The sequence below is a fragment of the Tupaia chinensis genome, unplaced genomic scaffold (genome assembly GCF_000334495.1).
Source record: "Tupaia chinensis unplaced genomic scaffold, TupChi_1.0 Scaffold144255_1, whole genome shotgun sequence".
NCBI lineage: Eukaryota > Metazoa > Chordata > Mammalia > Scandentia > Tupaiidae > Tupaia > Tupaia belangeri.
This window is the reverse complement of record NW_006204113.1, coordinates 1,984,931-2,005,286: the sequence shown is the minus strand read 5'-3', so window position 1 is coordinate 2,005,286 and position 20,356 is coordinate 1,984,931. Positions and strand designations below refer to the sequence as shown.

Here is a 20,356-nt window from a genome sequence, read left to right as displayed (position 1 = left end):
CCCCAATAATAATTAAAAAGAAAAAATAAAAAAAAGAACAATGGGGGGCCTGCAGGTGGCATGGTGGTTAAGGGTGCTGGACTCCCCCATGGTTGACCATGGTTCAAGTCCCGGATTTGGCGACTTGCATTCTCACTTTCTCTCTCTCTCTCTCTCTCTCTCGTCCCTCTCTGGTCAAATTAAAATAAATTAATTAAATAACTAATTCTTTTTTTTAAAAGAAGAACAATGGAATATTTTCTAGCTCTTACCATTCCTCTTTTGCAGAGGCTCAATAGTGCACAGCTGGCCCTCCTCTGTCTCATAGAGGCCGCAGCCCAGAAGATCCATTTTCCCTCCTTTCACAGCTCATGGTGCTGCGATGGGGCGTGGGGCAGGAGAGGAGAGTTGGAAAACAAGGAACAGGGTCTCTGCCCTTGGTTCTCAATAAAGCCATGACTCTCATGACAACTCCCTCCACGTCTCCCCTGCCCCCACGTTACTCAGAGAGCTTTGCTCACAGACCTCATGGACAGCCACCCGCAGTCAGTTCCCCACTCTTCTTAGCGCTCTCCCAAAGACTTCCTGGGTCAGGCCCTCCATGCCCCGTGGAAGGAGCCTGGAGACAACCTGGCCCTGCAGTCCTGGGACATGTCCCCCTTCGCCCAGCAAGTCACCCATCACCTCCACCCTGGCCTCCCGCCTCCTTCCCCTCTGCAGCCTGCAGATGCCTGTCACTTTCAGCTTGCATTCTCCTTCTGGTCAGGCCAGTTTGGCGAATTTCTCAGGCTCCCTGGGCCCCATGGCCCTGGAGCCTGTGGGCCCCTGTCCCCAGGCCTGGGCCACCTTAGATGAGGCAGAGCAGATACCCAGAGGAATGTATGAGCTTTTCTGGAGGAGACCTTGAAGATCACATGGCACTTTCCCTCCTGCCTAAATCTAGGGATGGGTTCTCCACTCTAGGCCCAGAAGCCCCTTCTTTCCTGAAACAATGCCAATTCCAGAGCCAGCTCTCAGCAGTGTGCCTTCTCTGAGGCAAGAACTTCACCGACTCTGGGTCCTTCTTGCTAGAGTTGGAAGAGGATGCGATAAACACCAGTCTCCGGGGAGAAAGGGGAAGGGGCGTGGCCTGGGTCACCCTAGGGTTGTCAGCCTTATTTCGAAACCCACCCCCTACCCTTGCTCTGACCGCCAGAGGGACTGAGGGCCCCAGACAGGACCTGCCAGCCACTTGCTGGAGTTCAGGAGGTCACCGGAAGGAGGGGAACTGACCTCTCAGGCTCTCAGAAGATGGGGAGACAGGAGCTAAGCCCCCAACTTATGATGTCCCAGACCTCTGCCACCAGCCGCAATGGACCCCTGGGTGCTGCAGCCCTGTCCTGAGGGCCAGGAGGGAAGCCTGGACACTCCAGGACGGAAAACCAGACGTAACGGGAAGGCTCAGGGTTTGAGGCCCAGGGTGGCTCCACAGGTTCCTGGAACCCTGTCTGGGTGCAGCCCTCATCCTGCCTGCCCTCAAGTCCAGGCTGTAGCCCTCTTCACCCTACCCCCCCAGCCCCGGGCATTGTCTGCTTTGTCACAGCTGCTTCCTCAGCAGCCCAGACCCAGAGGGACTGCTAGGAATGGCAGGCTGGCCAGTGTCACCCAGTGGCAGGCTGGTCCTGAGACTCTGCCTCTCCAGGTGGGGCCTAGTCTTCCCCAGAGGACCTGGAGTAGGAGGCTGAATTCGATGCTCATCAATAAGTGGCAAGCTGAGGTGGGGCGAGGACTCCACAACTGGGGTGAGGAAGGCCTCTCTCCCCGAGGAGCGAGGGGTTTTAGCAAGGAGGGCAGAAGATGAGCAGAGTGTACCCTCTGCCACGCCTCCCTAGAACGCGGTCCCTTCTCCTACCCCTTGGCTTTGGGGTCAGGTTGGTGCCAGAGAGGCTGGGCCTGCAGAGTCGCCAGCTGTGACAGCGCTCCCTGGCACGCCCTCATTCCCAACAATCCTCGCGGCCCTGTCCACCCCAGCTTCTCCTGAGTGGCCGTGTCCAACCCACCCACTCTGCCAGGGCCCCCCGCTTCCTGCTCCCCCCCTCTATGCAGCCAGAAAGGAGCACACGACCCAGATACTTCTGCAAATACATTTAATGCACTTAGATTACACAGAGGAAGAGGGGGCAAGAAGGAAACAACATCTAAGTGAGTCACCCAAAAATTCTTACAAAAGTCCCAGGCTGGCTGCAGCCCCAGGAACTGTCACCACTGACATTAAAAACTAATATAAAATTTTACAAAAACCTGCTCGTTGCAGCATTCAGGTACTTGTACAAAAGGAGAGGTCTCTACAGGGCTCCTGACTTGTAACAGGGACCCAGGCACCTCACCTGGCAGGAGGTCCTGGCAGCCAGAGAGGGAAGACCAGATTTAAAAAAAACACCATCGAGAAAAAGTCTGTACTGGTTTGCCCCATAGGGGCACCAACCTTCAGGTTCCCTCCCTGCTCAGCTCAGTCTCAAAACCCAGTCCCAAGACCTTGTCTGATTTCTGTAAATGCTCTAGCCCTTTTAGACTGCACCCTGCCCCCTTTCCCAGGTTTTCCCCACCCCTTCCCTGGGAAGAGGAAGAGACTGTCAGGAAGCGGCACCAGCGCCTTGGCCAGACCTCAGACCTGGCATGAGCCCCCGCCCCTCCAATGGCCGCTGGGTTCAGGTCCTCTTGCAGTCCGCGCCGGACCTGGGGAGCCGCCGGAGCCCACCTTGGATAGCAAGCACATGCGAGAGGGGAGCCCCTTCTCCTCAGCTCTAGAGCAGGGACCCAGAGGAATGGAACAGAACGGGCAAGCTCGAAGAAGCCCCCAGAACAGGCAGACGTGGTGGGGAGACTCCTCCCCTCCTCAGCCCACTCTGAGCTCAGGGGTCCCCAGAGCTGTGCAGAGTGACATCTAGCCGCCACACACCCGACACAGTGCTAGACACTGCACGAGGTCAGCCTCGCTGGGTCCCCATGGCCAGTGGACAGCCCCTCCCGGAGACCTCTGAGCGGTACCCCTGCCCGAAGGAAAGGAGGCCTGGTCGGAGCTGCCGCCCCGTCACCCCCCAGGGCCAGTGTGCTGCTGTGGGTAATGACACGGGGCTGGTGGGGGGGCTGGCCCAGACAGCATCAGCATCTTGGATATTCCTGGGGTTTCCGACATGGTGGGGCAGAAAGGGGCCCTGGGTTTCCTCGACTCATCATCTCTGAACTCACTTGCTTCCTCCCGCCTTCTCTGTCCTCCCACAACGGCCACCATGAGGACCACCAGGTGGCAAAGCTCTGCAGGCCTGGGGCGAGTTGACCCCAGGCCTCCAGTACTGATGATGAAGGTTAGCTCAGAAAACAGCTCTCCCCACACCTCTCAGCCAGGCAGATGGTGAGGGCGGGCTGCAGCAGGGAGCCCCCAGGCAGGCCCCCTGGGACAGACAATGTGGGGAAAGGCCAGCCAGTATAAGGAATTGAGCAAACGGGTGGCGCAGCCCCTCTCTGCTCGTGGGATGTCAGAGGCAAGCGCTCCAAAGGCAGGGTTGCCATGGCAGGCGAAGGCAGGTGAGCGCTCTTCTGGAAAAGTCCTTGGGCAGTGGAAGGCACAGCGGCTGCCAACAGCAGGTCCAGAGAGCTTGTATCTTGGCTGGGGCTGGAGGCACTCTCCCAGTGCTCCAGGTGATCTGCCTTGAAGTCCTGAGCTCGGTGCAGTCACCTGGACATCTAGGGGGTGGCAGGGGAAGGCGCAGGCCAGTGGCCCCTCAGAAGTCCCACTCCTGCTTTTTGGAGAACCCAGCCAGCACCTTCATGACCCCTGGAGGCAGCTCCTCAGCTAGATCTCCCATCAGGGATTCCTGCATCCAACGGGCCTCCCATACTGGTGCCTGAGTGTGGGGTGAGGGCAGATGGGGGCAGTGAGTAGCCTTGCATGGTCCCTGGCGGGCAAAATGACTTGGCTTGGGAGCAGTCTGAAGGGTAACTGTGAAGTAGCAGCTCCTGGGAGGTGAGCAGGCAGGAAAGGGCCTGGCTGACCCAGGTCAGGGAAGAGAGAGAACTCAAGGGGAACCCTGACACCGTGGACCAGGGATAGTTTGGCTTCTGGAAGGCAGACTGCGAGCTCTGCAGTATGGGGGGGCGAAGGGCTGAGGACCATGAGGGCCAGGGTGTGTGTTGGGGGGAACAGGACAAGAAATGGGAATGAAAGAGGAGAAATGAATGGATGCGAGGAGGATGGGAGGGCAGCAGGGAGCTGCAATGGCAAAACCAAAGTGAAAGCGATATTGAGAGGTTGATTTTCAGTTTTTAATAAGCCGGTCCTGCAGCCTGGGGCCAGGGGCGCAGGGGTGAGCAAACAGGACGGAATTGCTCAAAGCACTGGAGACACAGGTCCTAAGATGCAGGAGGGGATGGTCTGTGAGGTGATGGGCCTCGCCCGTTCCAGGCAGGCCTGGTTGGCTGGAAAAGGCCTGGAAGGCGAGGTTGACTGGGGTCACCAAGTCTTTAAGGGACCCTGAAGGTCCCTGAACCTTGCAGGGCCCCATTCACCTGGGAAAGAGCAGCACCCCTTCCTGGCTCTGCTTGCTGGGTTCACGGCTGCACAGGGCAGTGTTTCTGCTCTCCCCGTCCCGGGCTCTGCCAGGCCCAGCGGGGAAGAGAAGCCGCTGTGAGGCTGGGTCCTCAGGGCTCTGGCCTGGCAGGCAAACACTGGGCACCTTCTCTGGCGGCAGGACAGGGGCAAGACATAGCTCCAGGCCCGTCTGAAGAATGAGAAAGTTCATCTGGAAATAAAGTTCTGTTTAAAAAATATTATATACATGGCTTCTGGACATTTTTGCAGAGCAATAAAATACTATCCGGTTTCTACAAAATAAAATAAGGAAGAAGAAAACCAAACATGATGGGAGGGGCTATTCCACCGCCAGAGGAGCAGGGCTAGCAAGGCTTCCCGGAGCTGAGCGGGCCGCACCCACGCACTCTGCACCTGCTCTGCACCTCCCTCCTGCGGGGACCAGGCGTGGCCGGGTGAGAACGAGCCTGTTTCCACCCAGGGGCACATCAAGGATCCAGAGTCAAATCTCAAACATAACCTGCGTGGCTGCAGAGAGGGTTTGCATCTGGCCCAGTGGGACACTCGGGCTTGGCTGGCGGGGGTGTGAGGCCCCGAGCTGGAGGTGAGGTGGGGGGAGCCTGTGGCTCGTGCATGGCATCCCACTGGGCCGGGTGCGGCGACTGCGCAGTCATCCTCACACTTGTCCTTTTATTGTGGGACTCTCCATGACGCAGCTGTTACGCCGGAAGTCACTGGGGAGTGGCTGGCTCCACTGGCCCCTGCGGGGCCCAGCCCAGGCTAGTGCAGCGGACTGTCAAACACCACGTCGGGCAGGATGGAGACTTTCAGCTTCTTGTCGGGCCAGCTGTACTCTTTGGGAAGTTTGAACTGTGGAGGGAGCAGAGATCCAGAGTGCACATGGTCAGCAGAATCCACTGTCTTCTTCCCAGAGATGCCTAGGAGAGGCCAGTACCCTCACCCAGGCCCTGTCCCCAGGGTGCCCTGGTCCTGGGCAAGGCAGGATGCGGGCTTCACTCTCACCCCAGGCGGGCAGCTGGGGCCAAGCTGCTGGTACCTGTGACCCCTGCTTCCCCTTGCCCTGCCAATAATTAACCCAGGCTGGAGGAGGCCGTTTTCTAACTCTGTCTCGGCTTGCTGGTCTCCCTCCTGCTCACTTCCTTGGTTCTGCCTCGGGCCACAAGCATGTAAAGAATCTGCTCCCTGAGGCCCTGGGCCTCGAAGATGGGGGCCGGGGGAGGGTGTGGATACCACAGGGAGGCAGGATGAGGTCCCTCGCTGCCCTGGCCTCTTTCTTAGAAGCTGGTGTGGGAAGGGCCCTGGAACCTGCCCCACAGAGCCCCTGCCAAGGGGCCCAAAGGGAGGGAAGAAGGCCCTCGTGCGGGCGCAAAGGCAGCAGCCGGGCGGGAGCAGAGGACAGGCCGAGGACAGGCCGAGTGTGGCTTGATATGCTGTCTGGGGCCAAGTGCATCCCTGGGAGGGGCTGGCCCTGGTTCAGCTTCATCCACTTCTCAGAGTTTCTAGCCCGAGTGTCCCTGTGGGGGTCTTGCTGCCCTACCTCAGGAATCATGATTTGCTTACACTTTGTTTCTCCCGCTGGCCTGGGAGTTCCTGGAGGGGAGAGGCTGACAGACCCTCCGCCTGCCCTGTGTTAGGCACGCTGCTGGTGCTCAGGAAGTGCTAACTTGGACTGCCACTGAGCTTGGGACAGGGTCAGTCTGTGAGGACTCCCCAGTCCCAGGGCGAGGCCAGGGCCAGGGCCAGGGCGGAGAGGAGAGCGCAGTGCTCCCAGGCTGCCTGGGGCTGGGGCTCCGGTTGGACAGGCCCTGCTGCCTGGCTGACTCCTTCTTCCCCTCTCTGATGGGGACTGTCCACGCCAGGACCAAAGTGGAGAGTGGGGCAGGGTGTGGGGATGGCCTCTGGACAAAAAATCAAGAAAAGAAAAAAAGTCATTTTTGGTGACCTACTTTCCTAGGTTCCCCTGGCTCCTAGCCCTCTTGCCTGGACTGTCCCCCTCCCACCGCTTCAACCCAGGCTCAGAGCAGCGGCCTGGCACACGGCCATCCCAGTGTGACAAGGCCTCTCCGGAAGCGCTTCTGGGCAGCTGGCTCTGGTCTGCCTGAATGGGAGGCTGAGCTTCAGAGATCGGTGACTAGTGGGGGTGATTGGCTGGCACGGACCGGGTTCCTGATGACTCTGGAATGTGTAAATGAATCAGGCCATCGAGCTGCATCCCAGAGGGCAGAGGAGACACTGCTCCAGCTGGGTGACCTCCAGCTCTGAGGAGCTCCTGTCCACCTGGAGACCTTGGCAGGACGGCCCCACCCTGGGCACTCTACTCTCCTCAGCCTCGTGGCCACCAGAGGCCCTGAGTCCTGGCTGACGTGGCCCTGGGAGCCCTAGCAGCTGGACACTCCAGGCCTGGCTGAAGCCTCCCTCCTGCCTGGCCTCCCTCTGACTTGAAAGCCTAGTCCCTGGGCGGTAAAACTCTCCTCCAGCAACTTCCCGGCAGACAGGGCAAGGGAAGGGTAGCCCCTGCCCGCCGCCAGGGAGCCCAGAAGAGCTCTCCAGAGGCCTGGCCAGCTCGCTAATGTTCCACTAACCCATCGGGCGCTGTGGCCAGGAAGGCTCCGCTCCCACTGGGGTGCTGGTGAGCAGGAGGCAGGGGAAGGGAAGGGACTTTCCAGGATGAGGTAAGTCCCCACAATTTAGGATGCCGGGAACAAGGAAGAAAAACAAAGAGGATTATGGGCTCCATCTGTACCCCAGAGGAGCGGCCAGGAGAAGGCACATCCCCACCTGGCCCGCCAGCTCCACTGACAGGTTCTGAGCTAGGATTGGAAGAGGCGGACGAAGCTCAGGGCTGGAGAAGGGAGGAAGGGAAAGTGGCTCCTGGGTGGCCCAAGGCAAAGAGCAGGAGTCCCTCACTGCCCACTAGAACTCCCCAGTGGTATGTTCTCTGGCAGCAGACATGGGCCTTCTGTTCAGGACTTGCCAGGGAACAGCAGGGGCTGGGGAGAACCCGTACTAGCCTGAAGGCCCTGGCGGCCTCCTCAACGAGGTTCTCCAGAGCTGGCAATTCAGACAATTTGCTGGGTGTCCTTGCAAGGGCTGGGGGTGGGGGTGGGGTGGAGCACAGGACGGTGGCGGTTCACGGAAACACAAGAGAAATGAAGTCCTTTAATACTTCTCGGGGCTCCTGTCCGGCCTTTCCCACACCTCAGAGAGGAGCCCCGAGACACACACACACGCGCGCGTGCGCGCGTGCGTGCGCGCGCACACGTAGGGACACGGACACGCACGCTCCTGGACCCGCTGTCAGAACCGCTCAGGCTTACCTCCTCTGGCGAAGTCAGATCTTCTAAGTCTTCCAACATTTTTTCTACAAACTCTTCAGTCAACAGAATCTGGGAAGAAGGCACAAGGGAGGCTTTTACTTTTAAAAATCTATGCTGTGTTTTTGTTTTGCTTTGTTTTGTTTTCCCAACCACCAAGTTAAGGACCCTGCTTGAGGCCACGGACGAGGTGTGAGCTTCCTGGGATCTGTTCCAGGGGCAGAGGAGGTGTTCGAAGCCTCCCCCCGTATGCAATCTCTGCCGGACTGGACAGTGAAGGAAGGGATCAGAGGACAAGGGGGAGGGAGGTGGGGACATCTGGAGGAGGGCTGGTGTCACTGGATCTGGGGGAGACGAAGCCCATGAGGGGAAGCCCGTCTCGGCGGTCCAGATCTCCGGCATAGTGCGGTGCAGCAGGGAGCAGCAGGCCGAGGGGCAGAGCAGAGCTGCTGCCTTGCCCAGTCAGGCTCACGTGATCCCACCTCCTGCCCCCCAGCTTGGTAGACAAAAGGAATCTGTTTGGATTTGGAATACAAGCCCTGTCTGGAATCTGGAAATGCCCCGGAAGGTGCATCCAAGAAAGCCTTAGCTGGAGAGTCTGCAGGCTGTGAGCCGACCTCTCGTTCTCCAGACAGGGAGGGACTCCAGCGTTCGTTGCTATCGGCCGTATCCACAGGCCAGACGCTCCTGAGCCCCTGCCCTGCTGGCCCCAGCAAGCACAGAGTTCTCCAAGGCCTGGTGGAGGGACCCCTCTCAGGGCCACCTCCTAGCTTTCCCGTCCATTCTGCTGCTCTCGTCTGATGTCCTGTCGCCTCACACTCTGATGCTGAGGACAGTCTGGCCCCACTACACGGCCAGTAGACACCCACCCTAAGGACCCTTTCCCAGTCTGGGGGACTGTCCCAGGGTGTCCAGGGCCTCACAATCAGGCCTTCTTTGATCTGCTGAGCCAGCTGTGCTGCTGAGCCAGGCCAAGCTCGGCCCTTGGCTGTACCACCTCATCCGCATGGCTGAGGGTGCCTGTCTTCTCCCGATCTGAGCCCTCCTTCCACCGTCCCACTCTGCTCCACTCTGGCCCAGAGGGACACTGACATCGTGCAGGCCCCTCTGCATGCCCAGCTGTGGCCCCGCCAGTCTCCAGGGTTCTCCGGTAGACCCTGAGCACCCTGGCAGGGCACAGAGGAAGACAATGGGGTAAAGCTGAGGAGGAGCTCCTCTGAGGGAAATCCTCCCTGTGAAAGGAAGGGAATCAAGATCTGGAGCAAACAGCCATCAGGATTCCCCTGGGAGTTGTCCACTCTGACGAAGACCGAAGTGTCCGCACGGTGAGATGACGTGCAATGGCAGAGAAAGGGAGGAGAGCCAGCAGGCCCCTGGGGCCTTCGCAGGACGCACTCCAGGGGGCGGGAGCTGACGAGGTGGGCGGGGGAGTGAGGATGAGAAAACAGAACAGTCCCCACCGCACCAGGCTCCGCACGGACTGCTCCTTGGGCTCCTTACGGTGAGGAAGGTGAGGCTCACACAGCTCCTACCACGTGGCTCATGAGAGGATGAGAAAGACCACATCCCAGGCACGCGTGGATTCTCAAGTTTGTGCCTGAAGTACCGCCTGATTCCTGATCTCTTACCCCCAGGACACACGCTCATTTACTCATTCTTCCAGGGACACAGGCATGAGGGTGGCCATTTACCACTCAAGCACCCTCTCTCAACTGACAGGGAGCCAAAAGCCTGTCCCTCCCAGGCTGCGAGCACACACTCAGGAATGAAACAGCTCTGACCACTGGCCCACAGCTCTCAGCTAACTTGTCATAGGAGCTCAGCCATGAGTGAGGCCAGAAATACGGCTCAGAGAGAGTGGAGGGGCCAGGACCAGCAGATGTAATGCTTACATCACTGAACTCCCACGTAGTTGACTGCAGTTCAAGTCCTAGACTGGGCGGCTAGAACTCGCACCGAGCACGTGTGCATGTACGCCCAAGATTCCGAGAGGAGAATGGAGAAGGGACTGTAGCATGGTCAAGCCCCTCTGGGGAGTGATTTCTCACTTTCTGTCCTCTCTGTCTGTCTCTCCAATGAGCACACGTGCCCTAAAGTGAAAATCTCTCTGAAAGAGAAATTGGAGAGGCCCAGGTTGCCCGGAAGCACCCACCTGAGGTGCCCCAATTTGCTCTTCCTCCAAGCTTGCCAGATGGAACTGGCTGACTTCTGCCACTGCAGCCAGGCCCAGCGATCCTCTGGGCTCCCAACCTCGGCCCTCGCTGCTCCTCCTCTCTTATCTCGGAGGTGTACCACCCCAAAGTGCGGAGTTTCTCCACCAGTTACTGCCGGTCTGCTTGGGTAGTACAAAAGTCACATTCATTTTTTTGGCACTTCCGGGGCTTGCTGCCATCTCTGCAAATGCTCGCACAAACAGCAGCGCACCTAAACGGCGGCTCCACTACGATGCCTCCAGACCTGGCAGCGCTGGGCTGACGCCTAACCCGCAGATACTCTGGGGGGTGGGGCTTCAGTGGGAAACTGGTCTGGACCGAGTAGGGAATGAGTGCTGGGGGGAGCTGGGGGGGGGGCGGCTTACAGAGACCACGGCCACCCAGCGAGACTGCCAGGGAGAGTCGTTTTTCAACAGGAAAGGTAACGCTGGGTTCAGTCCTAAGCCAGTCCTTCTGACAGAGGTCTGGGATTGACGCTGCAGAGGGGTGAGTGGCTTTTAGTAGAGCAGCCACCAAGAGTGGCACCATCTGCATTTGGATTTATTTGTTCTCAGATGGGGGAGGGGACGCGGCAAAACCCAAAATGGGAACAAACCCTAGTTGCTCCTCCATTTTTGCTTTGGGTGGTTTGCTGGTTCCTGCTGGAACCTTCACATTATTTTAGAAGAATTAAAGGGGGGAAAAATTATACATGAGATCTGCATGATATTAAGGGTGACATTCTCTGCAAAGAAACACGACAGACTGTCATAGCTCCAGGCACCTAATTTAATTTCCTTTGGGAGTTAAACCTTAGAAGCTTGGATTGAACAAACAGGCCCTGTTCTTTGTATATTTCAGACCTGGAGCTGAGAATGTTAACAGATCTTATCAACAGGACACTGCAGATAGACAGCCACGATGGAGCAGCTCCTGGGAGCGCTCACGGTAACAGACACTCCGTTGTGATGCAACGTGGGAAAAGCCGGTGTAGTTCTGGGGCTGGAGCTCCTGGAGCTCACTGGGTCCCCATGGAACTGTCTGGCTCTGCTATTAATACAAATGAGAGTGGGGATGATTTTGATGACAGTGCGAGTGGACAAGCGTGGGCGTGGCCGCCTCCTGGTGCCAGGCACTGTGCTAAATGCCTGACCCGTATGGTTTCACGGACTCTTCACGGAGGTCCTGCAAGGGAGGAAACCGTCTGCAGAGGAGGAGCGCCAAGGAGGTGCGTCTCTAGGACTTTAGAAGAGCGAGCTGACATCGTGGGGGTAGAGGACACTCTTCTCCCATCTGGAGAGGTGCCCAGCTCTTAGAGCCGATGTGCTCGGGGTTGACTCTTCTCTGTTTGCTCTAACAAGAGGGAGAAGTAAAGGTGGCTGTGGTTTCTACCAGCGGCCTGCAAAACTGGCAATCTCACCCCCAGCTAGCCACTCACCTGCTGGCCACCTGCTCAGCTCAAGAGGCCTGGAAAGGAAGGCAAGTCATGCCCGAAGATGGTTTCCGAGGTGACACAGCAGGACAAATTTTCAGCCCTGCCTGAGGAATCCATGTTTCAGAACACTAGCCCCCAAAATAGCAGCAGAAATCGTAATACCTCCTGGGCCAGCTAGGTGGCGTGGTGGTTAAGGCAGCTAGATCCCATATGGCCTACTGTGTGCTTTAAGTCTCGGACCTGCAAGTTTGAAAAACGCCGGGTGTGTGTATGTGTGCTCAAAACCCGGAGAGGAAAACGGACTGTGGTGTGGTCACTCCCACTAGGAGGTACTTTTGTTAGCAATCCCCACTTCTCTCCAGTAAGCACACACACCCTGTAGCAAATTTAAAAAAAAAAAAAGTTTTTTAATTAAAGAAATCATAATGCCTCCTGAATACCCGGGGCGAGGCCAAGGCATCCACATTGATAAAGGGACCCCAGGAGATGACAGTGGAGGTAGCGGTGGGAAATTCTGAGGCGCAGCAAGGAGGGGGTTTGTGCACAGCTGGACCAAGAGCAGTGAGTTAGGAGCAGAGCTCCACCACCACCTAAATGCCTGAGCTGTGGGGAGATGCCCTGTCCCACTCCCCAGCGTGCTCCAGTGGACTCGTTCCACATACCGAGGACAGCCGGGCTGGCTGGTAGTAAGGGAGGATTGTTAACAACCCCCCAATTTCCCAGGCCCCAACAAGTTCCAGAAAGGAGCCAGAGAAGGGATTTGTCATCAGTGCCTGCCCCGGGCAGACCTGGCTGTGCAGCAGGCAGGGGCCCAACTGCTGCAGGCCCATGGTCACCGACCTCGTGAGTGGCTGACGATGCCCCCTCCCTACAACAATCCACATTTGGTCTGGGGCCCTGTTTGTTCTTCGTGTTGACACGTTGTTCTTGCTTCCCAACAAGCTTGGCTTTCTTTTCCCTCCCTTTCCTTCTCTCAGGGAAGGAAGTATGTTGTTTACAGAGGTAGGGCCTGCCAAGGAGCTGCTCTGGCACTGTGATGGCAGGCGAGGAGGCAGGGACGCAGAGCAGCAGTCCTGTCTGCGTCCTCCCACTGCCCCCAGGCCAGACAAAAGCCAGAAAACAGTCCAACGAGCACCCCACTCCAAGCTTGGGAGCAGAGGGTGTGCACAGGGCAGGCAGCAGGCTGCAGTGGGGGCACAGTGAGGCCTAACTTGTTCCCTGCGCTTGTGGGTGATGCACTTGGCTTTTGTGGCCAGAAGTAGGTTCGGACTCCTGCTCTGGCTGCCGGCTGCTGAGGACACCCAGGGCACCACGGCCCTTTCCTGCAGGTGGAACCTCCCCAGGTGCACTGCTGGCTGGGCACTATACTTTAACGGGTACACCTCTGGACAGGGAGGGTTCTGAGACAGCCTAGGCGACGGCCTCCAGGTAGAACAAGTATGGCCAGGGTCACCAGTAGACAAGGACACAGTGGCAGTACCAAAGAAGAACAGCCCAGGGCCTGGGTTGGGGACTCTCAGGTGTCCACATGACATCCAATGGGTAGATGGGGCAGGAGAGTGCATTTTCTCCTGCATTCACAGGGGAATAGTCAGTCAGTCCCTGGAGTAGGGGGTCACTCAGCAGTGACCCCCCGGGCCAGCCTGTAGCGGCAGAACCCATGCAGAACAGATGCTGGGCATCTTCTCCTAAGCCTGGGGCCTCCCAACAGGGCTGATGGGAATGGCTTGGACTGGGGGCGTGACTCGGGTGAGCTGTCAGACACCACACAGCTGAGAAAGCACTGCCAGGCCTAAAACAATATTCTTATATTTGGTGAAGTGACCCCTTTGTGACCTCTGGGGCCAAGACTTCTCCCTCTTCAGATCCACCCTGGCTGGGGACGGATGAGCGAGTCAGCTCTGGGCCGGGCTCCCGCTCAGAAGACTAACAGCCCAGTGTTGACAGGCTCGAGGGAGAGAGGCTTGTTAAAGTCACAGGAATGAGGGAGGAGGCACAGGAGAGGGCCCTGGCAGGCCTGAAGACCCTCCTGCAAAGCTCTGATAGGCTGATAGGCTTTATAGGCTCAGCAAGGCTGAAAAAAGCCAACGGGAGGCTGGAGGGCAGGAGTCACGGTGTCATGTGGAAGGAGAAGCCTGCGGGACTAGAGCTGCCTTCCTGCCTCGGCAGCTCCCCCATAAGCAGGGAGTGTCCACTGCATGCCACCTGCAGACGGCCCTGTTTGCTTGCATGGGTGCCCTGACTTTCCAGCTCTGGAGAGATGGGGCGGACGGGGGAGTAGAGAGGGTGGGTGTCGGCTCAGCAGCAGGCGTGGAGGCCTGTCTGGGCCACCGTGCAAGCTCCAGAAAGGGACTCGGGTTCCCCAACCTCATGCCCTTTCCTCTCAGTTTCTCCTTTGTCACTCTTCCCAGTGCCAGGTGTCTCTGCTATGCCTTTCCCCGAGAGATAACGGACCTGGGCTGGTCGCCAGAACAAGGCGCCAAGACTAGGGTGAAGGGTTCCCAAGGCTGTTGAAGGTAGATGCAAGAAGTGCTCACAGCCCCTGAGGTTCAGCCAGGACCAACAGGGAGGTCCATGCAGCAGCCAGAACAGAAGCTGGGTCTCTTCATGCCCAGGGCTGCACTCTGCTCCTTCCTGCTCCTTTGCCCCCACAGGCCTAGGCACCCAAGGCCCGGGGTCAAGTCTCAGCCCTGGGATCATGAGCACACGACCCTTGCAGGGAGCAGGGGTAGGCACCCTCGGGTTGGAGTCCCTCTTCTCAGGGACTGGGGGCTCTTCCTGGCCCAGTGGGGCGGGCCCTCACTGGTGACTGGGCCAACCGAAGCCTCCTGGAGGTCCTGCAGACTCCTGGAAGTCAGCCGGACCCCACAGGAGACCTAGAGGCCCACAGGTAATTACAAGCCCAGATTTCCACAAGCCAGGGAGCTGCCTGTGGCCACAGAGGCAAGACCCTAAAGGGGAAAGCGGGCTGGCAGTCGGATGCAGAAAATGCTGACTGCAGGGGGAAGGCAGGCTGGCTACTCTGAGTGCTGGCTCCATCGCTGAGAATCCAGCTGGGGGCAGGGCCGGAGGGTTTCCCAGAGCTCCTTGGAAAGGGCCTGAGAAACCCCTCAGTGATCCAGGGTGTGTGCTTGTGGAGTGCAGCCTCAGCCAGCCTTCCCAGGAGCTGCTCTGTGAGCTGGCCCCGTGGTTGGCCACACTAATGAGCCCATAACACAGGCCTTTGATTAAGCAGCTCCCAGCACAGCAACTTTATTGAAACACACCGAGCCGCAGGCCTCGTTCCCACTGCTCCCTGGTTCCCCAGGCAACAGCCCATGGGAGGCACCATGTGCTGGGAGGCCGGCGGGTGCTGAGTGCTGAGCTCACTGAGGGGCTGCCAGGGAGGTGAGGCAGTGTCAGGAGTGGGAACACCAGCAGCCAGGAAGAAGGGGAGTGGGGCTGGGTCCAGAGGGCATTAGGGGGATGGAGGGCAATCCATCTGCTGAGTCTATTGGAAGCCCATCTCCTGGGCTGCAGAACAGTGAGGACACTGGGCCGGCTGGGGGCGTGACGGTGAGCCGGCGGGAGCCTACAGGGCTGACTGCGCAGTCTGAGTCTGCACCCAGCGGCCTGAGAAACACACCGGGCATGTGTGTGTGACCGAAATCCCGAAAGCAGGGAGAGATGGAGGAGGAGGGAGAGCAGTGTGATCATTCCCCAAGTGACCATTCTCTCTCTGGCAAGTGCACATACCCTCTGGCAAGAAATTAAAAAAGAAAAAAAAGAAGAAGAAAGAGAAAGAATAAACAAAGAGCACTGACGATGCTGGGCCGCCGCTCAGGGCAGGAAGATGCTCTGAGCGGGATGGAGGCTGTGGTACGGAACGGAGCGGAATGTCTTCCTGAATCTGGGAAACCCCAGGTCCCACTTTCCCAAGAAAACATGCTTGAACCTTCGGTGTGCACACACGCTACCTGAGGACGTCTGCCAAACCTGGCAGCATGCTGTCACCTACTGGGAGTGATGACCTGTGACCTTGTGGGCGGGGGTCTCCTGCACCTCCGTCTGCTCACCAGCTCCTTCTAGGAAAGGAGCCCGTTCCCTTCCTGCTCTCACAGAGCCTGCACTGGCATTCTGGGACGTGACTGGGGTCAGGGGTGGGGGAGCCCATCCCACTGGGGCTGGGCTAACTTCAAACACTACACTTCAGAGCTTTTGCTACAGTAACTACCAACACCACACACAGAAATCTAATGTTACCAAGTGGGACTTTTAAAATGTATTTATAACTTTATGGTTCAAAGTAATTTTGTTATGAAACAATGTAATAACAACAGTGGAAAAAGGCAAGATAATTTATGGAACACAATATCCCTAAAGCACTAGCTTCCATTTCTACCTCTGCTAGTCTGGGGAGTGTGGTTGGTGTCCTTTGTTTGCTGTTTGTTTTAATTAAGGGTTAGTATTTTGGTGTGGGGGGGAAGGGAAGCGGAGGGAGGGCTGGCCTGAAGGAGGAGGAATTCTGCTGTAAGCAGACACACACAGACGGGAAGCACGCACGTATTAAGAACGTATATGCTCTCCAGACTCCGTGCAAAAAGCCAGCAAAACTCTCTTCCCCCCATTGTAATCTACCCTGCCCCCCACACACCACAAAGCACAGTCAACTCCTAGATTAGGGTCAGATTCTCGTTCCTGAGAGAGGTAAGGTCAAAGTGTTCGTCCCTCTCCCTACACCCCCAACGAACCAACAAAAGCCAAAGAAGGATGTGGCCCCTCCGATGTACCTGGGAGCACGGTGGTCCAGGCTGAGTACCCGTGAGAGAGCAGGGATGGGGTAGCGAGGTGGGAGGAGGCCTGTGGCTTGTAGGCCCTAGCATCCCACTTGGCATCCTCTCTGAAGCTTGCTTCAGCCAGAGGAGCAAAGGAAGGACAGAGTGTTCCGGACAAGCCAGCAGGTTTCTGCTCCAGCAGGAGGACCGAGACAGCTGCTGGATTAGGGGTGGGGGCTCTGGCCACTAAAGCCTGCTGGTCCCAGCACCAGGTCCAGGCATACACGCCCACTTCCCATGAATTCTGGCGGGATTTCCAGACAACCTCTGGAGAGAGGCTTCTGCACGCCTTCCCGTCTTGCTTCACCCTGGGGTTCCCAGACTTTGGTTTACCCAGCGTACAGAACATCTTCTAATAGCAAACCTGGACTCCCACAGGAAACAGAACTACCAGCGACCTGAGAGGTGTCACCTGGGTCTCAGGTGTCAGGGGGTTGGGGTAGGACAGGAGGTGAGCCTGGAGTAGCTGGGATAGCACCGCTCCCCATGGCCACACACAGGCCTCAGCAGAGCACCACCGAGAGCTGCCGCTGTGTGTGGGCCTGGGAGAAGAGCCTACAGGAAGAAGGCACGGAGAAGAAAAAGAGCCTCTCACTTGTAACCAGGGTCCATGAGCTGCATAAGGATGCTCCTCAGTGGCAAAGGCACCTTCCACTCCCGTGGAGACGAACGTGATGGCCATGTCACCTGTGATACTTTTATACGTAAAGTGCCGTCCATGCAGGAGCCTGCCCCTGGGGTGGGAAATGGAGACAGTGAGGAGCTGGGCCTAGAGGCAGCCCCCAGTGCCTCAGACCTGTCCAGGGCCCTGGACCTTTGGGAGCCATGCTTCCTGGGCAGGGTGCCTCGCACACGCCCTCCTGACTGCCCACTAACAGCGACCAGCAGGTGGCGTAATGGTTATGTCGCTGGACTCCCATGTAATCGACTGAGGTTCGAGGCCCAGACCTGGTGGCTTAAAACTCAAGCTGGGCACGTGTGCGAGCATGCCCAAAATCCCAAGAGGAGAATGGAGGAGAAGGGATTACAGTGTGCCCAAATCACCCCCAAGGGTGTGATTTCTCGATTCCTGTCTTTCTGTCTCTCTCTCTCTCTCCAGAGAGCCCATGTGCCCTATGGCAAAAATCTCTCTCTTAAAAAAAAAAAAAAAGTGCACATTTTAATCTCTTCAGGGAAAACCCTCTCTTGATTCTCCTTCCACAGTGCTCCAAGCCAGCGGGGACACCTCTAGAGCAGAGTTTCAGGGCCTGCAGAGGCAGTGGGGTCCACCTCCCTCAGGTCCTGGTGAGAAAACTGGGGCCACCGAGGACCTGAAGTGAAGCACGCGTCGCAGGTCACGCCCGGAGCTAAGAGGACATCCAGGACCCCCTTCGTTTGCAGGGCGGAGGTAAAGCAGGACCTGAACGAGTTTCCCGAGGCCTCGGGGGGGGGGGTTCCCCGGGCCCCCGGGGGGGGGGGGGTCCTTCACAGGACCTGCGCTGTGCCCAAGGCAGTGTCCCATCCGCTCCTGGGCTTTCCTGTCACATTTAAATGGCCATCCCAAAGGCCACAAGCATATCTTTTAAAAAACTAAAGAAAGCTGAAGTCAAGTAGGGTCATCTGATGGCGCCACAAAAAGTTACTGTTAATCCCAGTCTGGAAACACACCTGGAGGACGGGCACTCAGGGGCAGCCAGTGGTACAGATGCCAGTCGGCCAAGGAAGCAGAACCTGCTCTCTGCTTTCTCGGGTTCTCTCGGCTGCGCCCAGCCAGAGAGATAGTGGGGAGAGAGAGTGGATCCTGGTGGTGGGCCCGGCCAGGTTGTCTCCACCCTGACCACCTCTGCCCTACTGCCCACGGTGGCTGGCTGAGACCGGTTACCCTTCAAACTTCTTCTCCAGGCTCTGGGGACAGCGGGGAGGGTCCAAATCATGCAATCCCTCTTTCCTCATCACCGTTCTGAGTTTATTCTTGTTGCCTCCCCTGCCATGACAGCCAGGGCAGAACCTCGGTGGGCTGTGGAGGGAGCCAGCTGCAACCACTTCAGCTCAGGGCAGCGTCCCCGAGCATACAGCTGAATTCTGGCCACAAGGCTGGGTTTCTGGCACTGTGGACTGCAGCAGAAGGGACACAGTTGGGCTTCCGGGTCCCTCAAGGAGTGCTGGGCTGGCCACTGGCTTTGGAGAACTGAGAGTTTGGCATGGGAAAAGCAGCAAGCAGGAGAAGACAGAGCCCAGCCACTAGAACCACTGTCCAGCCAGCCCAGAGCTAATGGTGACTCCACCATCCCCTACCTATGGGTTTGGGGAATTGCTGGGAGCTTCTGGGAGTCCCTTGGTCACTAAACCTTCCTTAAAGGGAGCAGGGCTGAAAGACCATTCTCTGGGCAAAGGAGAGTTCTTCAGCACCTATTCCCTGCAAATTCTCAGACTCCAAAACTTGGAAACGAGGAGGGTCCAGCAGCCAGCCACTCAGGCCAGAGACCAGCTGGGCCTCAGTCCTGGGCCCGGTCGGGTTGTACAAACAATGCAGAAAAGAGCCCTCCCCACTGGGGATGATCTCCAGGGCCTCTGACCCCATGCTCACAGATCTCTCCCCACCTGGTCTGGCCGGCATTGGGACGGGAGAATACAGCGCGGCCCAGTGCAGGGGTGGGCTACAGGCTGGTTCAGTCCCCAGGCTCCCACACAGGCCCACTATGGAGCTGCCGGAGTTGTTCTCTTCCTTCCCAGATGACTCTGCCTGGGTGTGAGGGCAGCTACAGGTCCTCTCTGGGGAGGAGGACAAGCTTCAGCCTGGCAGCTCCTTGAGAGCTCTGGAGGACCTGACATGGGGGAGGGGTTTGGGATGGCTCTGAAATGACCCCTGGAGGCCAAGCTGGGTGCGGTGGGGCTGTGGGCTCACCGTAGGCAGAGAGGAATGAGGGCCCCCGACTCCTGGTTGAACTTGAGATGTACACTCTCCAGCTGCCGCGTGCGGATCAGCTCGTGGGGGATAGCGGCCGTGGAGCTGTCACTTTCCAGGCTGTCTTTGCGGCTTCTGCAAAACAAATGCAGAATAGGTTCGGCACAGGGTCAAAGCTGCAGGGAGGGCTGAGGCGGGGGCCTCTGGCTAGGCTCGTGAATAATGATGTTTATGGTGGTGATCGATGACGACGATGACAGCAGTCACCCTTCACGGCATGCTTGCCAAGTGCCAGCCTCTGTGCCAGCTCTGCTTGCTGACTGGCTACTCCTCACAACAGCCCCATGAGGGGGGGACTATCATCACCCCCTTTACAGACACGGAATGGGACCAGGGAAGCTAAGTTATTCATGCAGGTTGTGCAGCTAACGAGGGGGGATTGGGCCTCCGGTGGGCCTGGTCTAAAGCCTGCATCTTTGGCGAACACGTTCTAGTCCGTCTGTCGCAGCAGCTTGCTCATTCTCTATGGCATCAGAGCTCTCCCAACTTGGAGCCTCAGACTGCTAACTGAGGCTGGGGTGCACAGTGCCTCGAGACAGGGTCCCAGGAGCTTCCTGCCTGCTGGCCCTGAAACGGCTCTGAGCACGGCCACCCTGCCAGTGGCCAGGAGCTGCAGTGACACACACATGCTCCATCTAACCAGGAAATGATACGGTTCTCACTGACGGGGTGGATGCCAGGCTCCTATCGAGTCACACCACCCTGCTGGGCTCCCAGGGCCCAGGAGATCTGCACCAGATTCCCTGACTGTGGCTGTGAGCTGTTGCTGCCTCATTCCCTCCTGCTCTGCTCCCCACCAACAGGCCCACAGCTGGGCCACAGGGCCCCTTTACATTCTAAGACCTGCTTTTTCATATTCAGCTGCCCCCACTGACAACCTCTCAAACTGGCCTCAGCCAGAGATGAGGGTTACCCACTGATCCCATTCAAAAGGCCGGATCCTGGTTTGGGCTGTGACTCTCAGAACAATTCCCCAAGTGTCCATCAAAAAACTGGGTGAGAAGCTTGAGTTATTTATCATTCCAGTGGCAGCAGGAGCCACCCAGGACGCCAGGGCCCCACAGCCAGCCAGTGAGGGACAGGTCCAACC

The 20,356-nt window shown here is 57.9% G+C and overlaps 1 protein-coding gene across 3 annotated transcripts in view; it reads right to left on the bottom strand.

The window, feature by feature from the left end:
- Window positions 1–2,088: 2,088 nt before the first annotated feature.
- SUFU (SUFU negative regulator of hedgehog signaling) overlaps window positions 2,089–20,356 on the bottom strand; it is a gene marked incomplete at its 5' end in the record, with an annotated part of 149,979 nt that continues 131,711 nt past the window's right edge. For 2 of the 3 annotated variants that reach the window (XM_014583333.1, XM_014583334.1), the window contains 4 exon segments: window positions 2,089–5,416; window positions 7,885–7,953; window positions 16,918–17,056; window positions 19,207–19,341. In XM_014583333.1, coding sequence (XP_014438819.1) covers window positions 5,327–5,416; window positions 7,885–7,953; window positions 16,918–17,056; window positions 19,207–19,341 — 433 coding nt within the window. 3 annotated transcript variants of the gene reach the window in all.